Consider the following 19,936-nt stretch of genomic DNA (forward strand, 5'->3'; position numbering starts at 1 on the left):
GATAGCTGTTTAATAATGTTAGTTTAGTTTATTAAAAGTTTGATATACCATTTAACCAATAAGATCTTGGCAGTGTACAATTAAGAAAAAGAAAAAAAAAAAAGAAAGGCAAGATAAACAAATGTAATACCCCACATAAACAGTGCATTTACATTTTGTCGCAAAAAATAAGTAACACAAACACATACAAACCTCAGGAAGGAAACTTTCATCAGTCTGAGATTTGGCCTTCAAAAACCATGCGGAGAAAAAAAAGTAAGCTTTTAAATTAGCTTTACATTTTGTCAATTTTCCTTCAGCTCAAAGGCTGAGGGGAAGGCAAGATGGCGTCTTGAGCAGAGGCAGGGTTGAGAGCAACTTTGTCTTTAAAATTTATTTCAACACAGCTTTCTTTTTTTTTTTTTTTTTTCAAATTCTTTATTCATTTTAAAATCAAACAAGTGCACATAAATATATCATAAATTAATTCCAATATAGCACTTTAAAATCTAGAAACTATAAATAAATAAATACAAAGGCTGAACAGGAGTTGGTTCCATATTATGAGTAGATTATAACTGAATCAGTTCCTGGTGACATACGTATTCTGTTGTTTTGTCCCTATACTCCCTCTCTATATATGCTTAGACTTGCACAGTTATAAAATAAATATGAAAGCAAATGTTAGGAATGTGGAAAAAAGTTCCTTAAAAATATAAACAACTTTTTAAAATTTACATAAATAGAGACCACTATAAATTGCCTTGTAATTCAGTTTTTTTTGTTAAACCCTAAAGCATATTTAAGGGTACTCACCACTAAACATTGGTGGATTCTTCAGAGAAAAAGGAAACCTGCACATTTGTTCTTATGTTTAAAATATTCCCAAATCACTATGTGCAGGTTCATAAATAAACCTTGTTTATGTAATTAAGAGGTAGAGAAGCCAACACATGTACAGTATAGCTGACTGTTAAAGAGTGGCAAACATCCAAATGAGCTGCCTACAGATTCTGCATGCAGTTACCATTTTCCTGTGGTCAGTGATATAGATAGAGAGCTTATTGCAATCCCATAATATTATATAGGGTACCTTTTAAGTACAGTTGCAGTAATAATAGGAACACATAAATGCCAAACTAAGGATATTTCAAGTAGCAGCAACTGGTTTCTTGGAACCTTCCACAGTCAATTATGTTAGCAAAGTAAGATCATCATTCATACTGCATTTAGACAGCATACCAAGTTTTAAATAATATTCTGTTTGTCAATCTATTTTTTATTTGAAAATGAAACATGTTACCGGGGGGAGGGGAAGAGGGGGGTGTCAGGTGGACATCTCTCTCACTGCTGAGGGGAAGGGGTGTCCGGTGGGGGGTTGCTTGACATCAGCAGTGGAAGGGAGTGGGCATCCCTCCTGCTGGTCTTCAATTTGGGATTTTTTTGTACATTTATTCTGCGCATGTGCCTATCACTATCACAAGCGATGGGCACATGCAAATTTAGCAAACCTTCACTACTCTCCACCAACCTCATTTGCTTGTTTGTTTTTTTGGAGTATGACTTGCTTTTTTTAAAATCACTACAATAACGGCTGCGACAAATGCAAAGTTTTGAGAATCTAGCACTAGGTGATATTCCCCTAGTCACAAGTTGTTTGCAGAGAGATGTCATCTACATCTTTTGGCTCCTCCTCCTTCCCCAGTAAGTTGTACTGCCACCTCCAGTTTTTCCTTGTTTATGCAAGTTGAGAAGATGTCTTTCTGATCTGCTCTGTTTAGTTTTCTTATTTTTGGAATTTTTTTTTCGAGTAGTGCGGCTTCGGTGCTGAGAGGTCCCCATTTTTTGGTGGGCAGCTCTGCCTGGGAGAGGACACAGACTCTCTGAGAGCAGTCAGCAACTAGTAGGACAAACCTCAGGTGTACCTATGTAGCCAGCCTGCATTAATAGTTTGGAGTTTGGGGTCTATTCCCCTTTGAGCTAGCTTACCTTCTGATTTATCAGGGGCTTGAATGTAGGCTATTTGGCCCCAGTGAAGGTCCAGTTGGGCTTTAAAGGGTGCCAGCAGCATTTTCCTCCCCCTGTCATGGCGCAGATACTCTTGGGGGTTTGAGGTCTCAGTTCATCATTGGCCTGACTGGCAGCCCGAAGATCACGTGTTTTGGACCATCAGCTCTGATCTGAGGCAGAAAGTCTTTCCAGTTGTTCAGATGCAGAGAAAGCTGTTACAGGCAGGTAGAGAATAACAGGGTGGCGCAGTGGAACGGTGAATGGCCTTGTTCCCACAGTTAAGGGAAGGAACGCATGCGGTCACCGATCGCGCGCGGCCCCCTCCCTCCCTCCCCCTTACCTTCGCGGCATGTTAGTAAAGTAATTCGCTGAAACCGACTGAGCCTGCCTGCAGTCACGTGTGTGTGGGTGGAAGCTTCTCCTCTGACGCAGCTTCCGGTTGCATCACAGGAGAAGCTTCCACCCACACACACGCGACTGCAGGCAGGCTCAGCCGGCTTCAGCGAATTACTTTACTAACATGCCGCGAAGGTAAGGGGGAGGGAGGGAAATTCTCGGGCTGCTAAAAGGCAGTGAGGTGGCGAGAGGAAAGGAGCGGGGACAGTGGTCACGAGGACGGGGCAGTGACGGGGACAAATTTTTCCCCCTTGTCATTCTCTACAGGCAGACACCAGCATAGCATAGTGAGTACAGACTGCTATTGTCTGTGGGGAAATTCATGGGGGGAGTCTCAATTTGACAGTTTTAAAGATTTTGGGGACCAAAGATAGAGTGCTCCACCTGTAAAAACCCCTTCCCAGAATTTTTGGAAGTTCAGGGTAGCACCCCTGGGCCGTTTTTGGTGCAAGATCGCTGCTGCGGTGGCCATCTTAGATTTTCCCAATATTTTTTTCCAAGAGCATAAGCCCAGTAGCTCATTCTCACAGTGGCCAATCCAGGTCACTAGTACCTGGCCAAAACCCAAGGTGTAGCAATATTCCTTGCTACCAATCTAGGGCAAGCAGTGGCTTCCCCCATGTCTTTCTCAATAACAGACTATGGACCTTTCCTCCAGGAAATTGTCTAAATCTTTCTTAAAACCAGCTACACTATCCGCTCTTACCACAACCTCTGGCAATGCGTTCCAGAACTTAACTATTCTCTGAGTGAAAAAATATTTCCCCCTATTGGTTTTTAAAAGTATTTCCTTGAAACTCATTGAATGTCCCCTAGTCTTTGTAATTTTTGATGGAGTGAAAAATCAATCCACTTGTACCCATTCTGCTCCACTCATGATTTTGTAGACTTCAATCATATCTCCCCTCAGCCGTCTTTTTTCCAAGCTGAAGAGCCCTAACCTTTTTAGCCTTTCCTCATACGAGAGGAGTTCCTTCCCTTCTATCTGCCTGAAAACTCCTCAATTTGCAGTGAAATCAGGTGGAATGGACTCCTCTTGCTGTTCTATCCCAATTCCATGCCAGACTTGTGCTAGATGGCCAGTGGAGGAGCATCCATATACCACATGCCAAGGGGCACATTAGGGGGGGGGGCAGGGGCTATGTGCTTAGCCTCCTCTGAGTCCTCTAGAACTCTTGACTAAAGTAGTTTTGAGACCAGAGATGGAAAGGTGTAGAAGATAGTCTAGAACTGATGGGAGATGACAAGTGATCGGATCTAGTGAGTAGAGATTACACCAGACTTTGAAGTGAGTCCACTTGAAATGATAGCCGTGCTATATGGAAGGTTTTCTAGACGCTTCAATATTGGCTGATACTGGTGCAGATAGTGTGAAAACATCTACTTGGTGGAAAAGAGATATCATGCTGTGCTAATAAACGTAAGTTGGGATGGAGTAGTGAACCCTTGTCCAGTGTCAGCAATGTTGGAAAGATTTGAAGTGTGGATTCCTGTAAGCTGAGTTGTAGGAGGAGAGGGAGCCACAATTGAGATGGCCAATGAGGTGCTATGAGAATTATAGTGACCTGTTCTTGGTGAATTTCCCTCCAAGAACTAGAAGAATTATGCTTTCTTGACTAGAGGAATTGGAGGGACAACATAAAGAAACATGACCCGTCAGTCGAGGAAGAAGGCATTCAACTGCAGACGACTGGGAGTGTAGAGTCTAGAACAGAAGAGCGGAAGTATATGGTTTTGAGGGGAAAGAAAATGGTCTACTTCTGGAGTCCCCCAATCCGAGAATACATATCTGCCTTAAGATGGTTGAGTTTATTTGTAAATGGGTCTCTACCAGAGTCTTTAATTCAGTAGCATTTCATTTAATTATAACTACTTCTGAAGGTTATGGGGACGGAAGAGATTACTTGCAGGGATGGATTCAATTGCAGTGGGAATGGGCGGGGACGGGTTTGATTTCTGTCCCCGCACAACTCTAGTTCTGATTTGGACATCCTTCCAAAATGCCCCTCTATACATATATATTAAATGAATAATAGCCTGTAATTATGATTTCCTTGGTAAATATTTTATAGCTTTCTATCATTACTTTGATATTTACAATTTCAGGTATTTGCAGAGAAGAAAAAGATAACATTGAGTGAAAAGAATTTTCAGAAAAAAGTCATGGATCTTGAAATTGAATTAAGTATGAAAAAAGAAGAGCAAAAACAAATTACATACGTGTTGAGCACTGTAAGTAGAATTTTATTTTTACAGCTAGAGATTCATTTGTCTTTTATGTAAGGTTACAATTGAATATTTTGTTTGTAGTAATTCAGACATGAATTTCAGCAAAGACTATCGGCCTCTTTTACAAAGCCGCGCTAGCAGCTGCCGCATAGCAACAGTCCCAAAGCCCTTTAAATCTCTATGGGCTTCGGAGCCATTAGCGCAGTGCAGCCACTAGCGTGGATTGTAAAAGAGGCCGTATATTCAAGAAAGTTCTGGAGACAAGCTGAATTTTATTTTAAGGATGTGACAGATTAATTTTACTAAATCACAGACAATTTGTGCCACTGGAGAAACAAATTTTGGCCTCCTATACAAAGCCACGTTAGGCATTTTTATTGCTGGCCGCAGCAGTATTAGCTCCAACGCTCATACAATTCCTATGAGTGTTGGAGCTAATAATGCCGTAGCCAGTGATGATAAGCCTAATGCAGCTTCATATTAAAAGGGGGGGGGGTTAAGAAGGCGATCAGATGAAAAACAGAAGAGCCACATAATCAAATAAGGAAGCAAATGTATCATCAGAGTCAAAATAGTGCACAGTAACATTTTTCAAGCTATTCAAGGATTATCTCATAGTCTGTCTAGTTTTCACGATATCTGCAGTATAATAAAGTTTTCTTGCATTGACTCCACTGCATCTAAATCTATCTCATGCATATTTATTAGGGATATCCTGAAAACTAGACTGGCTAAGAGGTACAAGGTGGTCTTGAGAAACACTTGTATAGAGGTTCAGCGGTGAAGTCCAAGATAAATATAAATGTATCCTAATTACTGGGAATGGAAAGTATGTTTTTACTTTGACAAACCTTCACATTACTCAGTATCAAGAGCATCCCAAGCTAGACTTGTGCCCATGCAACAAGCCTCCATCCTACCCACTGCACCGTAGCCACCACAAAGGAGACTATGCGCAGGGAACAATTTTTGCAGCCCCTATCTTCCTTGTGCCCTATGCATCTGCACCACCTACACAGCCTTTGGGATAGCCCTATCCAATATAGAGAAAATGGCGTGCAAATAAATAATTGAGATTAAAGCAAGGCTTAATGTGGCAATCCCGGACAGTAATTCAAACATGATGAGGATCTAAATCTGTTGAAATAGTTTCTGTTGGTTTACAACTTCATTAAATTGACCCAATTACTTAATTTTTCACAATTGTAAAAGATTTATTTCAGTAAAAGTGAGATTATAGTTACTGGAGCATTTTCAAAGTAGATATCCCTTCTGTCCCTTAGTATCACCCCCCCCCCCCTTGAGGTGGGTCTAAGTGCACCTGCATTACAACATGAGAGAGATTTGCATATAATGGACGTGACAGGTATGCAAATCTGCTCCATGCATATTCATTAGGACTAGCCTGAAGACCCGATTGGCCTGGTGGTCCTCCAGGACTGGTGTAAATCGTTGTCTCTTGGTGGATAGACTGAGTCAAATGGAGATAAATGGAATTGGGCTGTTGTGGTTTCAGTCTTACCTTATTGGTTGGATACTGCAGATTCGGCTTGAGGGCCATGATATGAACAGACATGGCCATGCTGAGTGAGACACACTGGTACCAATTGGTAGGAGGTCAGAAATTCATCCCAGCAAAACTCTCCCATGAGAGGTTCTACTGCAGGCTCACAGTAGTAGAACCTCACATTATGTACATAATCCAGCGTATATGGACCGTAAAAATTTACAAAATTACCTCCAGTGTTATGAACTTATGTGGACCTCAGAAACCTTGAAAACCTGAGGTGACACCTTTTTTGGTCCTCACTATAATACAGCCCTAAATATGCACAGTTTAAACTCATTTTGGGGTCCTTTTACTAAGGCGTGCTATCCGTTTTAGCGCGCGCTAAACGCTAACACGTCTATTATATTCTATGTTAGCATTTAACGTGCGCTAAAACGGCTAGTGCACCTTAGTAAAAGAGGGGGTTTAATTTTTATAAAAAAATCAGTTTGGTTTGCTTCTTGATACTGGCCTTGATTGCAAAGAGCTCTTTTTACTAGCAAAATAAAAGAGAAGCTTCACGTATCACTGTCTACTCCCAAATTACCTGAATTCAATAGGAAACTCCCTAATGAGAGGGTTTAAGTTTATTGCCAAATGAAGTCCCTTCAGTCTTGATTTATTACCTTTTCCTTTCAACATTTTTCTTTCCTCGCTTGAATTTCCAAGGGCTAGCCACTTGAATGAAAAGAAACTAAAATATGACACCAAAAATAAAACTTTACAAAGACTGTATCTCTGGAGCATTGCCATAACTCCCCTTGCTGCTTCTCATGTCAAGCCTTTTCCCCTTATATGGAACTTTTGCAGGAATAACTTTAAGTAACTTATATTTGGAAACATTAATTTGTTTTGGCACTATATTTAAATTTAATTAATTTTACTGGAGTTTGTCAGTATGAATTTTAGAACAAATATTCTTGAAGACAGATATTTTCTCATTTATTACATAAGAGGAAAATCAGTATTCAGCATCAAAAACCTAGAATTAAATGTAGTAACTGTGCAGACTTGTCACTTATGTAGATTAAGGGCTTCTTTTACTAAGGTGCGTTAGGGCCCTAACGCGTGGAATAGTGCGCGCTAAATTGCCGCGTGCGCTAGACCTTAACGCCAGCATTGAGCTGGCATTAATCTAGAAGCATAGTGCGCGGTAATTTCATGCATGCGCTAAAAACGCTAACGCACCTTAGTAAAAGGAGCCCTAAAATTCATAATTTGAAACAAAGTTTAAAAATCAAATTTGAAAACTCCAAATAGAAGTTACTTATACCTTAGGATATCATGAATCAAATTTTCTCCTTGCATGGGTTATTTCATTTTTCTTCTTGACCATTGGGAAGGCTGAGTAATAAACAGCAGAGTTGATTCACTAAGTCAGTTTTAAACCAGTAAAATCAGTACAGTTCATTTTGGGCTCTTAGTGATGTAGTGTTTATCGTGATGACCGAGACAAATGGAACTTTATAGACTAATCAGTTTGAGGCCTGACCTTTCAAGGAGCAGTCTACTTCATCAAAAGATCTAACAAAATGGACTCTTGTCCTCAAAAACTCATGCTTCAGTAAATTGATTACCATATTTTCACCCATATACCGTGCACACGTGTAAAACGCGCACACGGGTATAGCGCGCGGGGAACAGAAATTTATGTAAAAAATTTTTACTATAGCACGCACACGCGTATACCGCGCATGCCGCCCTGACTCTCCGTTCGCCGCCCCAACTCTCCTGTCGCCCGCCTCGACTCTCCTTCCCGAAGGACCGCTCGCACCCCCACCCGAGGGACCGCGCGCACCTCCACAGCCTCCCCCTCCCGCATGGAGAAACTGCCTACCGTTGTTTCCGGATGCCAGTGAGCCCAGCTGCTTCCTCTGCCGGCGGTCCTGCCCCTTCTCTGAGCCCTGCGCTATGCTGCTTCCTTTTCCGGCGGTCCCGCCCTTTCTCTGACATCAGGGCATCCGGAAACAATGGTAGGCAGCTTCTCCATGGGGGAGGGGGGGAGGCTGTGGGGGGTGCGAGCGGTCCTTCGGGTGGGGGTGCGAGCGGTCCCTTGGGGTGATGAATCGGACGTCGGGGGGGGGAAACTATGTAAAAAAAAATTTGTACAATGCGCTCACGCGTATAACGCGCATGGTTATGCACGGTTTGTAAAATCGTGTATAATGCACGCGTTATATGCGTGAAAATACGGTAGTCCATAACATGCCACCTGCCTCTGTCAGTTTTGTTACACCAGACTAACCCAACTATATTTTTGAATGCATTTACCAAATGTTAACAGCACTGGTTAGGTAAAACATAACATTTTTATTTATATACCACAATATTCCCCAAAAAGTTTGATGTAGTTAACAATTTCAAAAATAAAATTGAACACAATCAGTGCAAACACATAAAAACTCACAATATTCACAATGCATTCACCCCCTCCCCCCACACACACACTTTTATGAAGCCGCATTAGGGTTTTTATTGCAGGCTGGGGTAGTAAAAGTTCTGACGCTCATAGGAATTTTATGAACGTCGGAGCTTTTAACGCCACAACCTGAGATGATAAACTCTAATGCGGCTTCATAAAAAGGGGGGGGGCATAAATTTATCATTCAAATAAGTTTTCAAATTATGTCTAAACTGCATATATGATGATGAAGACCTAATTGGAAGTAATTCCTAATTTAAATGATCTTGGAAAGATGATAATTTTTCTACATATGCTCAATGCACTGCACCTTGAAGAGTAGGAAAATAAAAAATAGAGTTAACTTCTCAACATCTATAGTTAGATAATAAACCATACAAAAGTTTTATAAACAAATCAGACAAACTTAAACCCCCCCACACACACTTTTACAAAACTGTAGCACGATTTTTAGCGCCAGCCATGGTGGTAACAGCTCTGACACTCATGAGCATCAGAGCTGTTACTGCCGTAGCCGGCACTAAAAATCGCACAACAGTTTTGTAAAAGGGGGAGGTTAAACCCTATATGTGCCTTAATTGGAAGCTGGTGTAGCTGTTTATAATGAGACAACAAATGATCAAACTTTTTAAATCCAAAGATAAGCTGAGTTTTGGATTATACATAGTGAATTATAATGCTTCTGAGCACATATAAGATAAATACGATTGCAGTAGTCCAAGATACTAAGTATCAATGATTGGGATAAAATCTGAAATGAATGATTATCAAAATAAGAGCAAATAGATTGTAATCTCCAAAGAGCAGCAAATTCCTTTCATATAACTTCATTAACCTGAGCTTCCACAGTCACTTTTTGATCCAATATTACTCCTAAGATCTTAATTCAGTATAATCTCGTTATAACGGACTTCAAGGGACCTGGAAAAACAGTCCGTTATATCCAGAGTTGCATTTTTTTAAACTTTTTTAAGTCAACTTGAAACAACGTACAATCAATGAACAACAGTCACTGCACAAGCATATCAGCAACATCAAGAACAAAACTCAGCAAAACATTGGTATGGCACAAAATGATTACAAAACCAGAACACTAAAAGATGTTCTAAAACATTATGTCGTACTGTACTGGAAAGAAAAATATTCTGTCATTTTCTTCAGGGCTGCATTTTGATACGATATCACTGGCACATCACATGCCTTGTAGGCGGAGCCTGCATGTCCGTTATAGCCGAATAAAACTACAGCTAAAAGCAGCTCTGGGGACCAAATTGTTTGTCCATTATATGTGAGTCCGCCATATGCAGTAATTTTCTGCATATTCATAAAGGCGCAAGGCGGGGACCAGCGGACTTCATCCGCTATAAACGATATTCCGTTATAAGCGAGTCCGTTACAACAAGATTATACCGTAGTGGAATTTAATGGAAAAGATTTACCCCTAATAACAATATTATCCTTATTCAAATTCAAACAATTTGCAATTTGTAGTTTTCGCAGGGTTCAATTTTAATCTGAAATCTATCATCCACTTTTTAGCTACATTCGACCCCCTTTTACAAAACCATACTAGCAGTTTTTAACGCCAGGAGCCATGCTGAATGCTGCGTGCTGCTCCCAACGCTCATAGGAACTCTATGAGCGTTGGGAGCAGCACGCAGCATTCAGTGCGGCTCTCTGCATTAAAAACTGCTAGTGTGGTTTCGTAAAAGGGGGGCTTCATTACTTCATCAATACACCTAATTTCTTTTGATGGTAATACAGGAATTAGAAAAAGGAGAGTAGCATCATCTGCATAACTATAACATTTCATACCCATCAATTCTAATCAACTCCCCAAAGACCATAAATAAATGTTAAATAAAAGAGGTGACAACGGGGAGCCTTGAGGTACCCCACACTTAGTAATCCAAGTAATAGAAAAATTGACATTGTGATAAACCTGATAAGAACAACTAGACAAAAAGCCCCGGCACCTGCTTAAAACTAAGCCAGCAATTGGTATGATTAACCAGATCAAAGGCACTTCTAAGATCAAATTGCAAAACAAGTGCTCCCAGTCTACTACTAAATAGATATATATCATTCAGTAAGGATGCAGTAAGTTTCTGTACTAAAAAGCAGGCAAAATCCTGATCGAGAGTCATGCAAAATATTATATTCTAAATAATCAAACAGTTGATGAGTCCTTCCAAAGAAAGGAATGGAATCAATTGGATGATAATTAGCTATCAAAAATGCTGACTCTGTGCAATTCTTAATCAAAGGTGTTATCATGATGTGTCCTTTATTCTCTGGGAAAGTACCAGCATCTAACATTGCTTCTGCCCACTCTACCCACCTAACTTTCATCCAGTGTTTATGTCTTCTGATCGAGAATCTTATTCTAAACTGCACTGAATCCTAGTCAAAACTTGCAGTATAGAAGAAAAATGTATGGTGTGGTTAAATAATAAACTTCAAAAAGCAGGAGGGACTACATGTAGTATCCCAGATGGGCAGGAATCCAATAAACAGTATGCATAAACATATTTGCCAAATAACTTCTGAAATAAATTGTAATCAGTTTGAGCAAATTCACTCCAATACATATCTGGTGATGACTCCTTAAAACAATATCACATGGACTGTCATCCAGCGTAGAATTAAGATAGATGATAGACAGAGTCATAATCCTTGAGTTAAAATAGTCTGCCTACTCATGTACTGAAGGTAGTTTCCTGGGAAGAATGGCTAATATCCTAAAAAGTTTTATTGTCAACAGTATGTTTCCCTCTCCCACTTAGAATAAAAACACACACACTTATCTTTCAGTGGCTGCTTATAAGTTTGTATACCCTCACGTCATTGTTCTCTGTGATAAGAAGTCTGATTCTTATGCCAAGCTCGCTGCATGCGGCGCACATTATGTTTCAATTTATGAAGCTCCTCATCAAACCATTTATCAGTTTGAAATACTTGTTTTTTTACGCACAACCTTAGGAGCGGTCAGTACCAATTAGAATAAAATTAACTAAAATCCAAGAATCCTTCATAATTATTAAACTCAGACCAAAAAGCCGAGGCTTCAAAGTGCCTTCTAGAAGCAAAGGTTTTAAAAGATTTAGGAACATATCTTCTTGATGCCTGCCATATTAACCAAACACATGTCCTTACCTATTGAGGGAGAGGTGGTATTAAAGGGACTTACAGTGGCCCTCAGAGTCCAAGTGGTGAGACTCTCTTGTTTCAGGGCTCAAGACCAAAGAGCTTCGTTGGCATCTCATCTGGACATAGCCAGATTCCTAAAGGGGGGCATTGTGTCTCAGGCCCCCGGTAAAATCCCCTTTCCCTTCATGGAATCTTAACGTGGTTTTGTAGGATCTCAGCCAGGCTCCATACAAACCACTGAAGGAAGTGTCCTTGATGGATCTGATGCTCAAGATGGTTTTTCTTGTGGCCATTACCTCAGTGAAAAATCTTGGAGCTACAGGCTCTTTCTTGCAAAGAGCCTTTTCTCAAATTCGCAGAGGCGGAAGTTTCTTTGTGCACCATTCCATCCTTTTTACCAAAGGTTGTTTAGACATTCCATGTCAATCAGGAAATCAGATTGCTGGCATTCCAGTCCACTGGTTCCAAGAAGGACCAAATTTTTAAAAGTTAGATGTGAGAAGAGTATTTCTCCAATATTTTGGGGTCACCGACAAATTCAGACTATCATACCATGTCTATACTAGTCAAGCTAGATATGGTGCACCAGCTTCCAAGGCCACAGTCTTCATATGGATCCATAGGGCCATTTCATCAGGTTTCCAATTTCAAGTTTATTGCATTTGATATAACGCCTAAAAGCCTAAGTGGTTTACATAAAAGAAAAACTTTTGTACAAAAGTTCAAGTAAATAAAAACAACAAAGGGGAAACAAACATAATCTAAAACTACAATGGATGTCACAAGAAACAAAAAGGAAAAATGGGAAGGGGATACATCATATAAAATAAAAGGATGGAGAAGAGGGATAAACCAGGAGGTAGGTAGAACGTGAAGAGTATCAAGAAGGAGAGAGATTCTAGGGATAAAGAACTGCTTTAAACATTGAACGAATCTTGGAATAGAAAGGTTTTTAAGCCTGATTTAAACTTGGAGGTACAGTATTCTTGTCTTAAGTTGATAGGGAGGGAGTTCCACAAGGATGGCGCAACAACAGAAAAGATGGTATTAAGGAAGGTATCATAAACTATTTGTCACATGGAGGGGATAGTAAGAAGAAATTGTTGGGTTGAGTGAAGCAACCTTGAGGTATATAAGGTGTCAATAATCTATCAATGAAAACACTCACCAGTCTCCGTAAAGGCGCATTCTACTAGAAGCATGGTTTCTTTGTGGACAGAAGCTCGGGCAGTCTCCCTTGAGATTTGTAGGGCAGCAGTTTGGTCCACTCTACATACATTTTCCAAGTTTTACAGAGTGGATATAGTAGCAAGGGAGGACTCCGCCTTTGGGTTCTCAGAGTTACGAGCCGGGTTACTAGATTTCTGGGACTGCTTTTGTGCATCCCGTCCATCCAGAATGACACACCTATTGCACTAGAAAAAGAGATTAGGTTCTTACCTTGCTAATATCTTTTCTAGTAGATAGGAGTGTCATTCGGGAGCCACATCCTGTCAGTTATTTCCTGCGCCTGTCTACTGTCTCAATTAGAGAGTTTGTATCGAAACCTGAAATTTGGATGTAAGTCAGACCTTAAGGGTATGAAGAATAGTCTGTTGCTATAACATATTGGGCTGCTATTTGAGCTCCATAAAGGTTTCTGTTTGGCATGTTTGTTTCGCTGTTTTGATTGTTCAATGGCAATGTTTAACATGTTTGTTATGATTTCAGAGCAGAACATAGTTGTGCTTTGGGAAGTTTCCCCTACCCCTCCTTCACATTTGTTTCTATATGGGTTTGTCGCCTGCTTTGGTACAAACTGAAGGGGGCAGCAGATCCCTATGGTGAAGGAGGAGGGATTCAAAAGCTGGAGTGGATTCTTTTTGCATGGCTCACAAGCACTGGGATATAACCCATCCATCCAGAATGACACACCTGTCTACTAGAAAAGATATTAGAAAGGTAAGAACCTAATCTCTTTTTAAGTCTCAGAATCCAGCACCCCTTATATATATGTGGCTAATGTCACACAGATGTACCCAAAGTGTGGGAACCGATGATGAATTCAAACTCACAACTGACGAAAATCCAACTCTTCAACATGCAGTCGTCAGATGAAAGCAAGAGACATACCGGTATACAAGTTATTGCTGGTAGAAATTGTCTAGTTTAGAGTTAGCAGTAAGCATGAATTATTTATGCCTCAGGGGATAATTGCTATTGACAGTGAACACACATTTATTGTCTTACTGAGTTTGATGACTTATTATTATCTCTACAGAAAGTTGAATTTCCTTTGCTGCCATTGGCACAATGTTGCTGGAAACTCAACAAAATAAGTATCTAATACTCTTATTTTTGTTTCACTTGTTTATTTTTACTCTGCAATTTCACAAATAGATGTGATTAAATCTGAGTCTGATTTCACCCTTAAAATTACTAAGATGATTATTAAAGACGATTCTTAATTTTAAGGCTGGTCCTTATTGTCTTAAAAGGAAATACTAGAGTTTTCTGAATTACTTGTTATGGAAATCATCATCTCTTTCCTATCATTGATAGATCCAATGTGAAAGTACATTAACTAGAACCATCAGTGTATACTTGCTTTAAGGAAGTACTTACATATGTGAATACAAGCTGCATTAAAGATCAGATGCAGATATTCTTGTAAAATAATAGCTGAACTTTGGGGATTTTTTTCATTGTAGCTCAAGTACTGAAGGTTTATCTAATGCTTAAAAATTGTTGAATGTTTTCAGATATTAGGGGCCCTTCTACTAAAATGTGTTACGTTTTGGACATAAGGTGCTATAATACTGAATTTTAATGCGCAGCAAGCCCAAACCTAATGTTCCATCTCGTTTCCATTATTTTTGAATTGCAGTTTGTGCATTAATATTCAGAAAGTTAAGCTGTTTAAGACAACTGATTATCATAGTATAGTTTAAGACATATGGCATCATTCTCATAAAATATTCAGTCAACTACATTTAAATTAAGGTTTTTTTTCAAGTGGAATAGTGTGGTAGTTGTGTATTTATTTTGTTTTATTTCTATGTTTTCTATATACTACCTTAAAAAAAGAAGTCATTTGTTGCCACAGACAGCTTCTCCAGAGACAGAGATCCAGACAAAAAGGACTGGAATGACGGGGGGTGGGTTTCAGGGTCAATGCCTTTGCTCCCTCAAAGTGAATCCTTAGGTTTGGAGGATTCCCTGTCTCATATGGGTCAACACAGCCCTGACTCTGTGGCAGCCCTGGACCAGGGAAAGGACACGACGGTATACAGACATTTCAAACCGGCAGACTTGATGGAAGTCATTACAGCATCTTTGTGGGAATTAAATTTGGAACTCCCGCAGACTTCCACAGCATGAATTTCACTGTTGAGCAGTGGTAAGGCTCAGTCCGCATTTTTTCCTTTGCATCCAGAGATGATGCTGATGGAGCACTGGGATCAGTGCATAGTACGGGGATGCGGACCACCTCGGGCACCAAGTCGGTGGGGGCGCTGGCACCTCTGCCACACTATGCCACCCTTGTGGCATCCCTTCCCCCACCCCCCTGTATTATCTTCGCTAACTCAATCAACTTTTACCTGTAGCTTGCATCAGCCTAGTTCCCTTCTGAATCACTTCCGGGTCACGGCCAGGAAGTGACATCAGAGGGAAATCCAACGCTAACGTGAGGCATCCTAGATAGAGGCCAGTAAATTAGGTCAGTTAAATTTGTTATACTAGTGCTTACCACAGGGATGCCTATCAGCTGATTGATAACCACGTTGACTGGCACTTAGAAGTTAGGCACCATATATAAAATCAGGCCTTTGGTGACCTGAGGGCCTCAGCAGGCATTGCAATGGCCTCATCTGCAGCTTCACACACCTCCCATCCACCAACTCTGGTCTCACTTGTCCAGGGCAAGTACCCTGTCCACCTGCTATCTCTTGGTGTCTGAGAACCCTGCAACTCCACAAAAATCCAGGGGTGACATAGTTCTCTGAATGCCAAAAATACTTGGTTGACCCAGTAACACATATGCGAGTTACTGATAAGTCTTGGATGCAGAACTAACAAACTAAAAAGTTTATTATTAAACAAGAAAAACAGTGAACATGAAAATTTGCAGATTTAGAAAATTACACTTTTAGTCAAGCCAAACTTTTTCTCTTAACCTCACAGCCCAACTTTCTGGATTGTTCTAAGACCAGTTGAAACACAGAACATACCTTTTCCCTAATTACAATGCCTGTCTTTTATATACTATTGGAATGCCTCATACTCCTCCCTTTGTGCCTGATTTTTCTTTCTTAGTAACCAAAGAAACTATCTCTAAGCCTTGTTGTAAACTAGGCAGCAGGATTAGCCCCATCAGTTTTTGCTGCAGGACAAGAATACCACCTGCATGTTAAATTAAGGTCCTTAAGGAAAAGGCATTTTTATAGAAGGAAACAAAGCCCCTAGGACAAATTAAAGAATAACATTACCAAGTAAAAACCTTGTTTGGCTACAGGATACAATGGAGTTTTACAGGTTCATCATTATTATGATTTATATATAGCACATTCCAGATGTACTCAGTGCTGTACAGAGACACAGAGGAATTTTCTAACAGGACATCTAGGCATAGAAGAAGTGGGCAAAGGGAAGGGATTTTGGATTTGGCTCAGGCCTTTTGCAGTTACTATAGTTTAAGGCAAAGCATATTAAGATACAGTAGGTATTTTCCTGTCCCAGGAGGGCTTACAACCTAAGGGCCCAATGTTCAAAGGTTTTATTCTCCTAACTTTGAGAATTGTGCTTCTAAATTGGCCTCTTTGAAAATTTACTAGAGCTAACTAAGTTCCTAAGTTTATACTCAATTATTTCATTAAATTCCTAAATTTAAGAGCATAAAATATAGGTATTAACAGAGACATATTTATGACAGAGCTTAGCACTGATTCAGCCTTAGGCCTCAGGATAATTCTGTAACTGGGCATGAGCAGTTACACATGTCTCTCACATAGAAATGATGTCTTCATTGGCACTAAAGAAAAAGAAGAAACACTCTCCACAGATTACAAAAGGAGATCAAAGATGGCATGGAGAGAGCCCAGGAGACTGTGCTACAGGTTTCTTTCAATAATATTTATTCATGCATGGACTAATTGGAATCAATGCATATGAGTGGGATTTGGGGTGTTTAAAAAATAATAATAATAAAATGCATCCATAATTGCTAACTGTCCTCTCAGAATGCCTATGATTGTATCACAGAGGAGTAATATTATATTCTCTTAGGCTTCTGCAGCTGGTGTCTTGATAATTGTGGCTGTTCAGGATGTGCTGCATCCAGGTAAGTGACACCAAACACCAATGCCAGTTGTCACTCATCTGGATGCAACACAACCAGGACAGCCACAATGATTGAATAATGCTGTTTTTTGAACACCTATTTTAATGCATGTTCATTCTAGGCAATGTTATAAACAGTTACTTCAGTGTGTAAATTGCTGTTCTATATACTTAAGTCACTAGTAAAATTCCCCACTCCCCTACTGGAAAGTCTGTACTCATTGGAGCCTAAAACTACAAGACACACAAAATAAAAAGTTTGAGCTAAGACAGTAAGCCACTTCTCATCACACAGGAACCACTTAGGGCTCCTTTTTCTAAGGTGCGCTAGCGGTTTTAGCGCACGCACAAAATTACCGCGCACTAGCAAAATTGTTACCGCCTGCTTAAAAGGAGGTGGTAGCGGCTAGCACAAGTGGAAATTTAGTGTGTGCTATTCCTTGCGTTAAGGCCCTAGCTTACCTTTGTAAAAGGAGCCCTTAATCTAGGACCCTTTTATCAAGCTGCGTTAGGGGTTTTTTATCAGCGGCTGCTGCGGTAAAAGCCCCGATGCTCACAGGAATTCTATAAGCGTCGGAGATTTTACCGCAGCAACCGCCAATAAAAAAAACCCCTAACGTGGCTTGATAAAAGGGGGCCCTAATAGGGTAATGCTGCCATTAATCAAGACTGAAGAAAAGCATTGTTTAGGGTAGGTGAGTGAGGGCTAAGGTGGTAGGACCTCCAAACAGCTTCTGCAAGCCAGAGAAGACAGGCAATAGTGAAGGCAGCAAGAATCTTTTAAATCTAGCTTTGCAGTTCAAAGCAGCCTCTAACACTCAGAAAGTTAAGCTATTTAAGACAACTGATTACTATAGTATAGTTTAAGACATATGGCATCATTCTCATAAAATATTCAGTCTACTACTTTTAAATTAAGGGTTTTTTTTCAAGTGAAATAGTGTGGTAGTTGTGTTTTTATTTTGTTTTATTTCTATGTTTTCTATATACTACCTTAAAAATAGAAGTCATTTGTTGCCACAGACAGCATCTCCAGAGACAGAGAAGCTAAACGGAGAGATGCTTGTGATAAGGGATAACAGGTCTATCTAGAGCAGGGGTGCCCACACGTTTTTGGATTGCGAGCTACTTTTAAAATAACCAAGTCAAAATTATCTACCAACAATAAAAAAAATTTTTAAATCACAAAGCACACTGTACGCAGAGAAAATTATCATTTATATTCGGGGGGATTTTTTTCAAAGAGGTCAAGGCAGATGACTTTAAAATATGCAATGTCACCTCAGTAACAACTATACAAAAATAGACAAATATACCCACTCCCTTTTTACTAAACCGCAATAACAGTTTTTAGCACAGGGAGCGGCGCTGAATGCCCCGCACTGCTCTCAATGCTCATAGGCTCCTTGCGCTAAAATCTGCTACTGCGTATTAGTAAAAGGGGGCCTTAGTACAAAATATAGCAGATATAAATTCTCAAAACGGACACATTTTGATCACTAAATTGAAAATAAAATCATTTTTCCTACCTTTGTTGTCTGGTGATTTCATGAGTCTCTGGTTGCACTTTCTTCTTCTGAATGTGCATCCAATATTTCTTCCCTTCTTTCTGCCTCCTGCATGCTTCGTCTCCTCCAGACCTCATTCCATTCCCCAAACAACATCTCTGTCCTTCCATGAGTTCAACTTTTTCTTCCTCTCTCCCTGCCCCCTCCCCTTTCTTTCTTTCTGCCTCCCTATCTTTTCTGTTTCCCTGTCTGTCTCCCTGTTCTGCCTCCCTGTCTTTCTGTCTCCCCTTTCTTTCTCCACAAGCCACTGCTGGGGCTGTCGTCTGGGAACAGGCCCCTAAGCCACCGCTAACTTCTGGGAACACAACCGACTTCTGGGCCCCCAAGCCACCACAGACACCGCCGTTGCCGAGTTTTCTGACGCTGCAACAGGCCAGCAGCCTTCTCCCTAACGGTAATTCTGATGGAAGAAAGTTCCGGGCCAGCCAGGCACGATTGGCTGGCCTGGAACTTCCTCTCCGACGTCAGAATTGATGTCGGGGAGAACGCTTCTGTAGGGAGAGCTTGGGGCGGCGGTAGGGGACGTCAGGGTGAGAAAGGCTGTTTGGCCCGGTAGATTGCGAAGGCAACATGAGTCTAGCAATCGACTCACGTTGCCTTTGAGATCTACCGGTTGATCGCGATCGACATATTGGGCACCCCTGATCTAGAGAGACATTTGCTGTGCTATGGTTTTACTTGGATTATATTTAGTTACTACCTTGTGTTTCCCCACCCCCCACCTTTTTTTTTCTAGTCTGAGAAGTATTATCATCTACAGATGAAAGACATGCAGCACAGCCTGGATCAAACAGAAAACCAAAACCAAGGAGCCCAGAAATATGTGCAGTTTCTGAAAGCAACTTATGCTACAATGTTTGAATAAAGTTTCCCTATATTTTGAAATATTTAACAAAAACTTCAAATGAAACATTAACAAGATGTATTCCAAATAAAAACAATTGGATGTGTTAACATTCATTTTTGCTAGTTATTGTAGTTAGCAAATTCTAGTAAAAATTTATAGAGGACTACAATAAGATCGTGTTTTTAACTGCCTAGTATACCTTACATATTTGTAACATTCATAGTTGCATTTTTATAACATGGACAGCTGGATCCTACAGCCAACTAATAGCTTAAATACCAACAAACCTAGAAGAGGCTGCAGAAGTCCTTGCTGTGCCAAGAGAAAGACTCCCTTAGAACTAGAATGCAATACAATCTGGTCCGTAATACGGCTTATTTCAGCTTTATGTACCTCTCTTACTAGCCTAAGTGATGTGCATAGTTAAAACAATAAAATGAAATCTGAAGTAGAAAAGCAAAGCCAAA

General features: G+C 40.3%; 1 protein-coding gene across 7 annotated transcripts in view; it reads left to right on the forward strand.

Moving 5' to 3' along the window:
* ODF2L (outer dense fiber of sperm tails 2 like) overlaps positions 1-19,572 on the forward strand; it is a 142,474-nt gene extending 122,902 nt beyond the window's left edge. For 5 of the 7 annotated variants that reach the window (XM_033916903.1, XM_033916901.1, XM_033916902.1 and 2 more), the window contains exons 16-17: positions 4,492-4,617; positions 19,359-19,571. In XM_033916903.1, coding sequence (XP_033772794.1) covers positions 4,492-4,617; positions 19,359-19,487 — 255 coding nt within the window. In that variant the 3' untranslated portion in view covers positions 19,488-19,571. Of the gene's footprint in view, positions 1-4,491; positions 4,618-19,358 lie in introns of all 7 variants that reach the window. The other 2 variants (XM_033916904.1, XM_033916905.1) reach the window with 2 other exon arrangements.
* Positions 19,573-19,936: the final 364 nt, after the last annotated feature.

Source organism: Geotrypetes seraphini, chromosome 12 (assembly GCF_902459505.1).
Source record: "Geotrypetes seraphini chromosome 12, aGeoSer1.1, whole genome shotgun sequence".
In the NCBI taxonomy this organism is placed as follows: domain Eukaryota; kingdom Metazoa; phylum Chordata; class Amphibia; order Gymnophiona; family Dermophiidae; genus Geotrypetes; species Geotrypetes seraphini.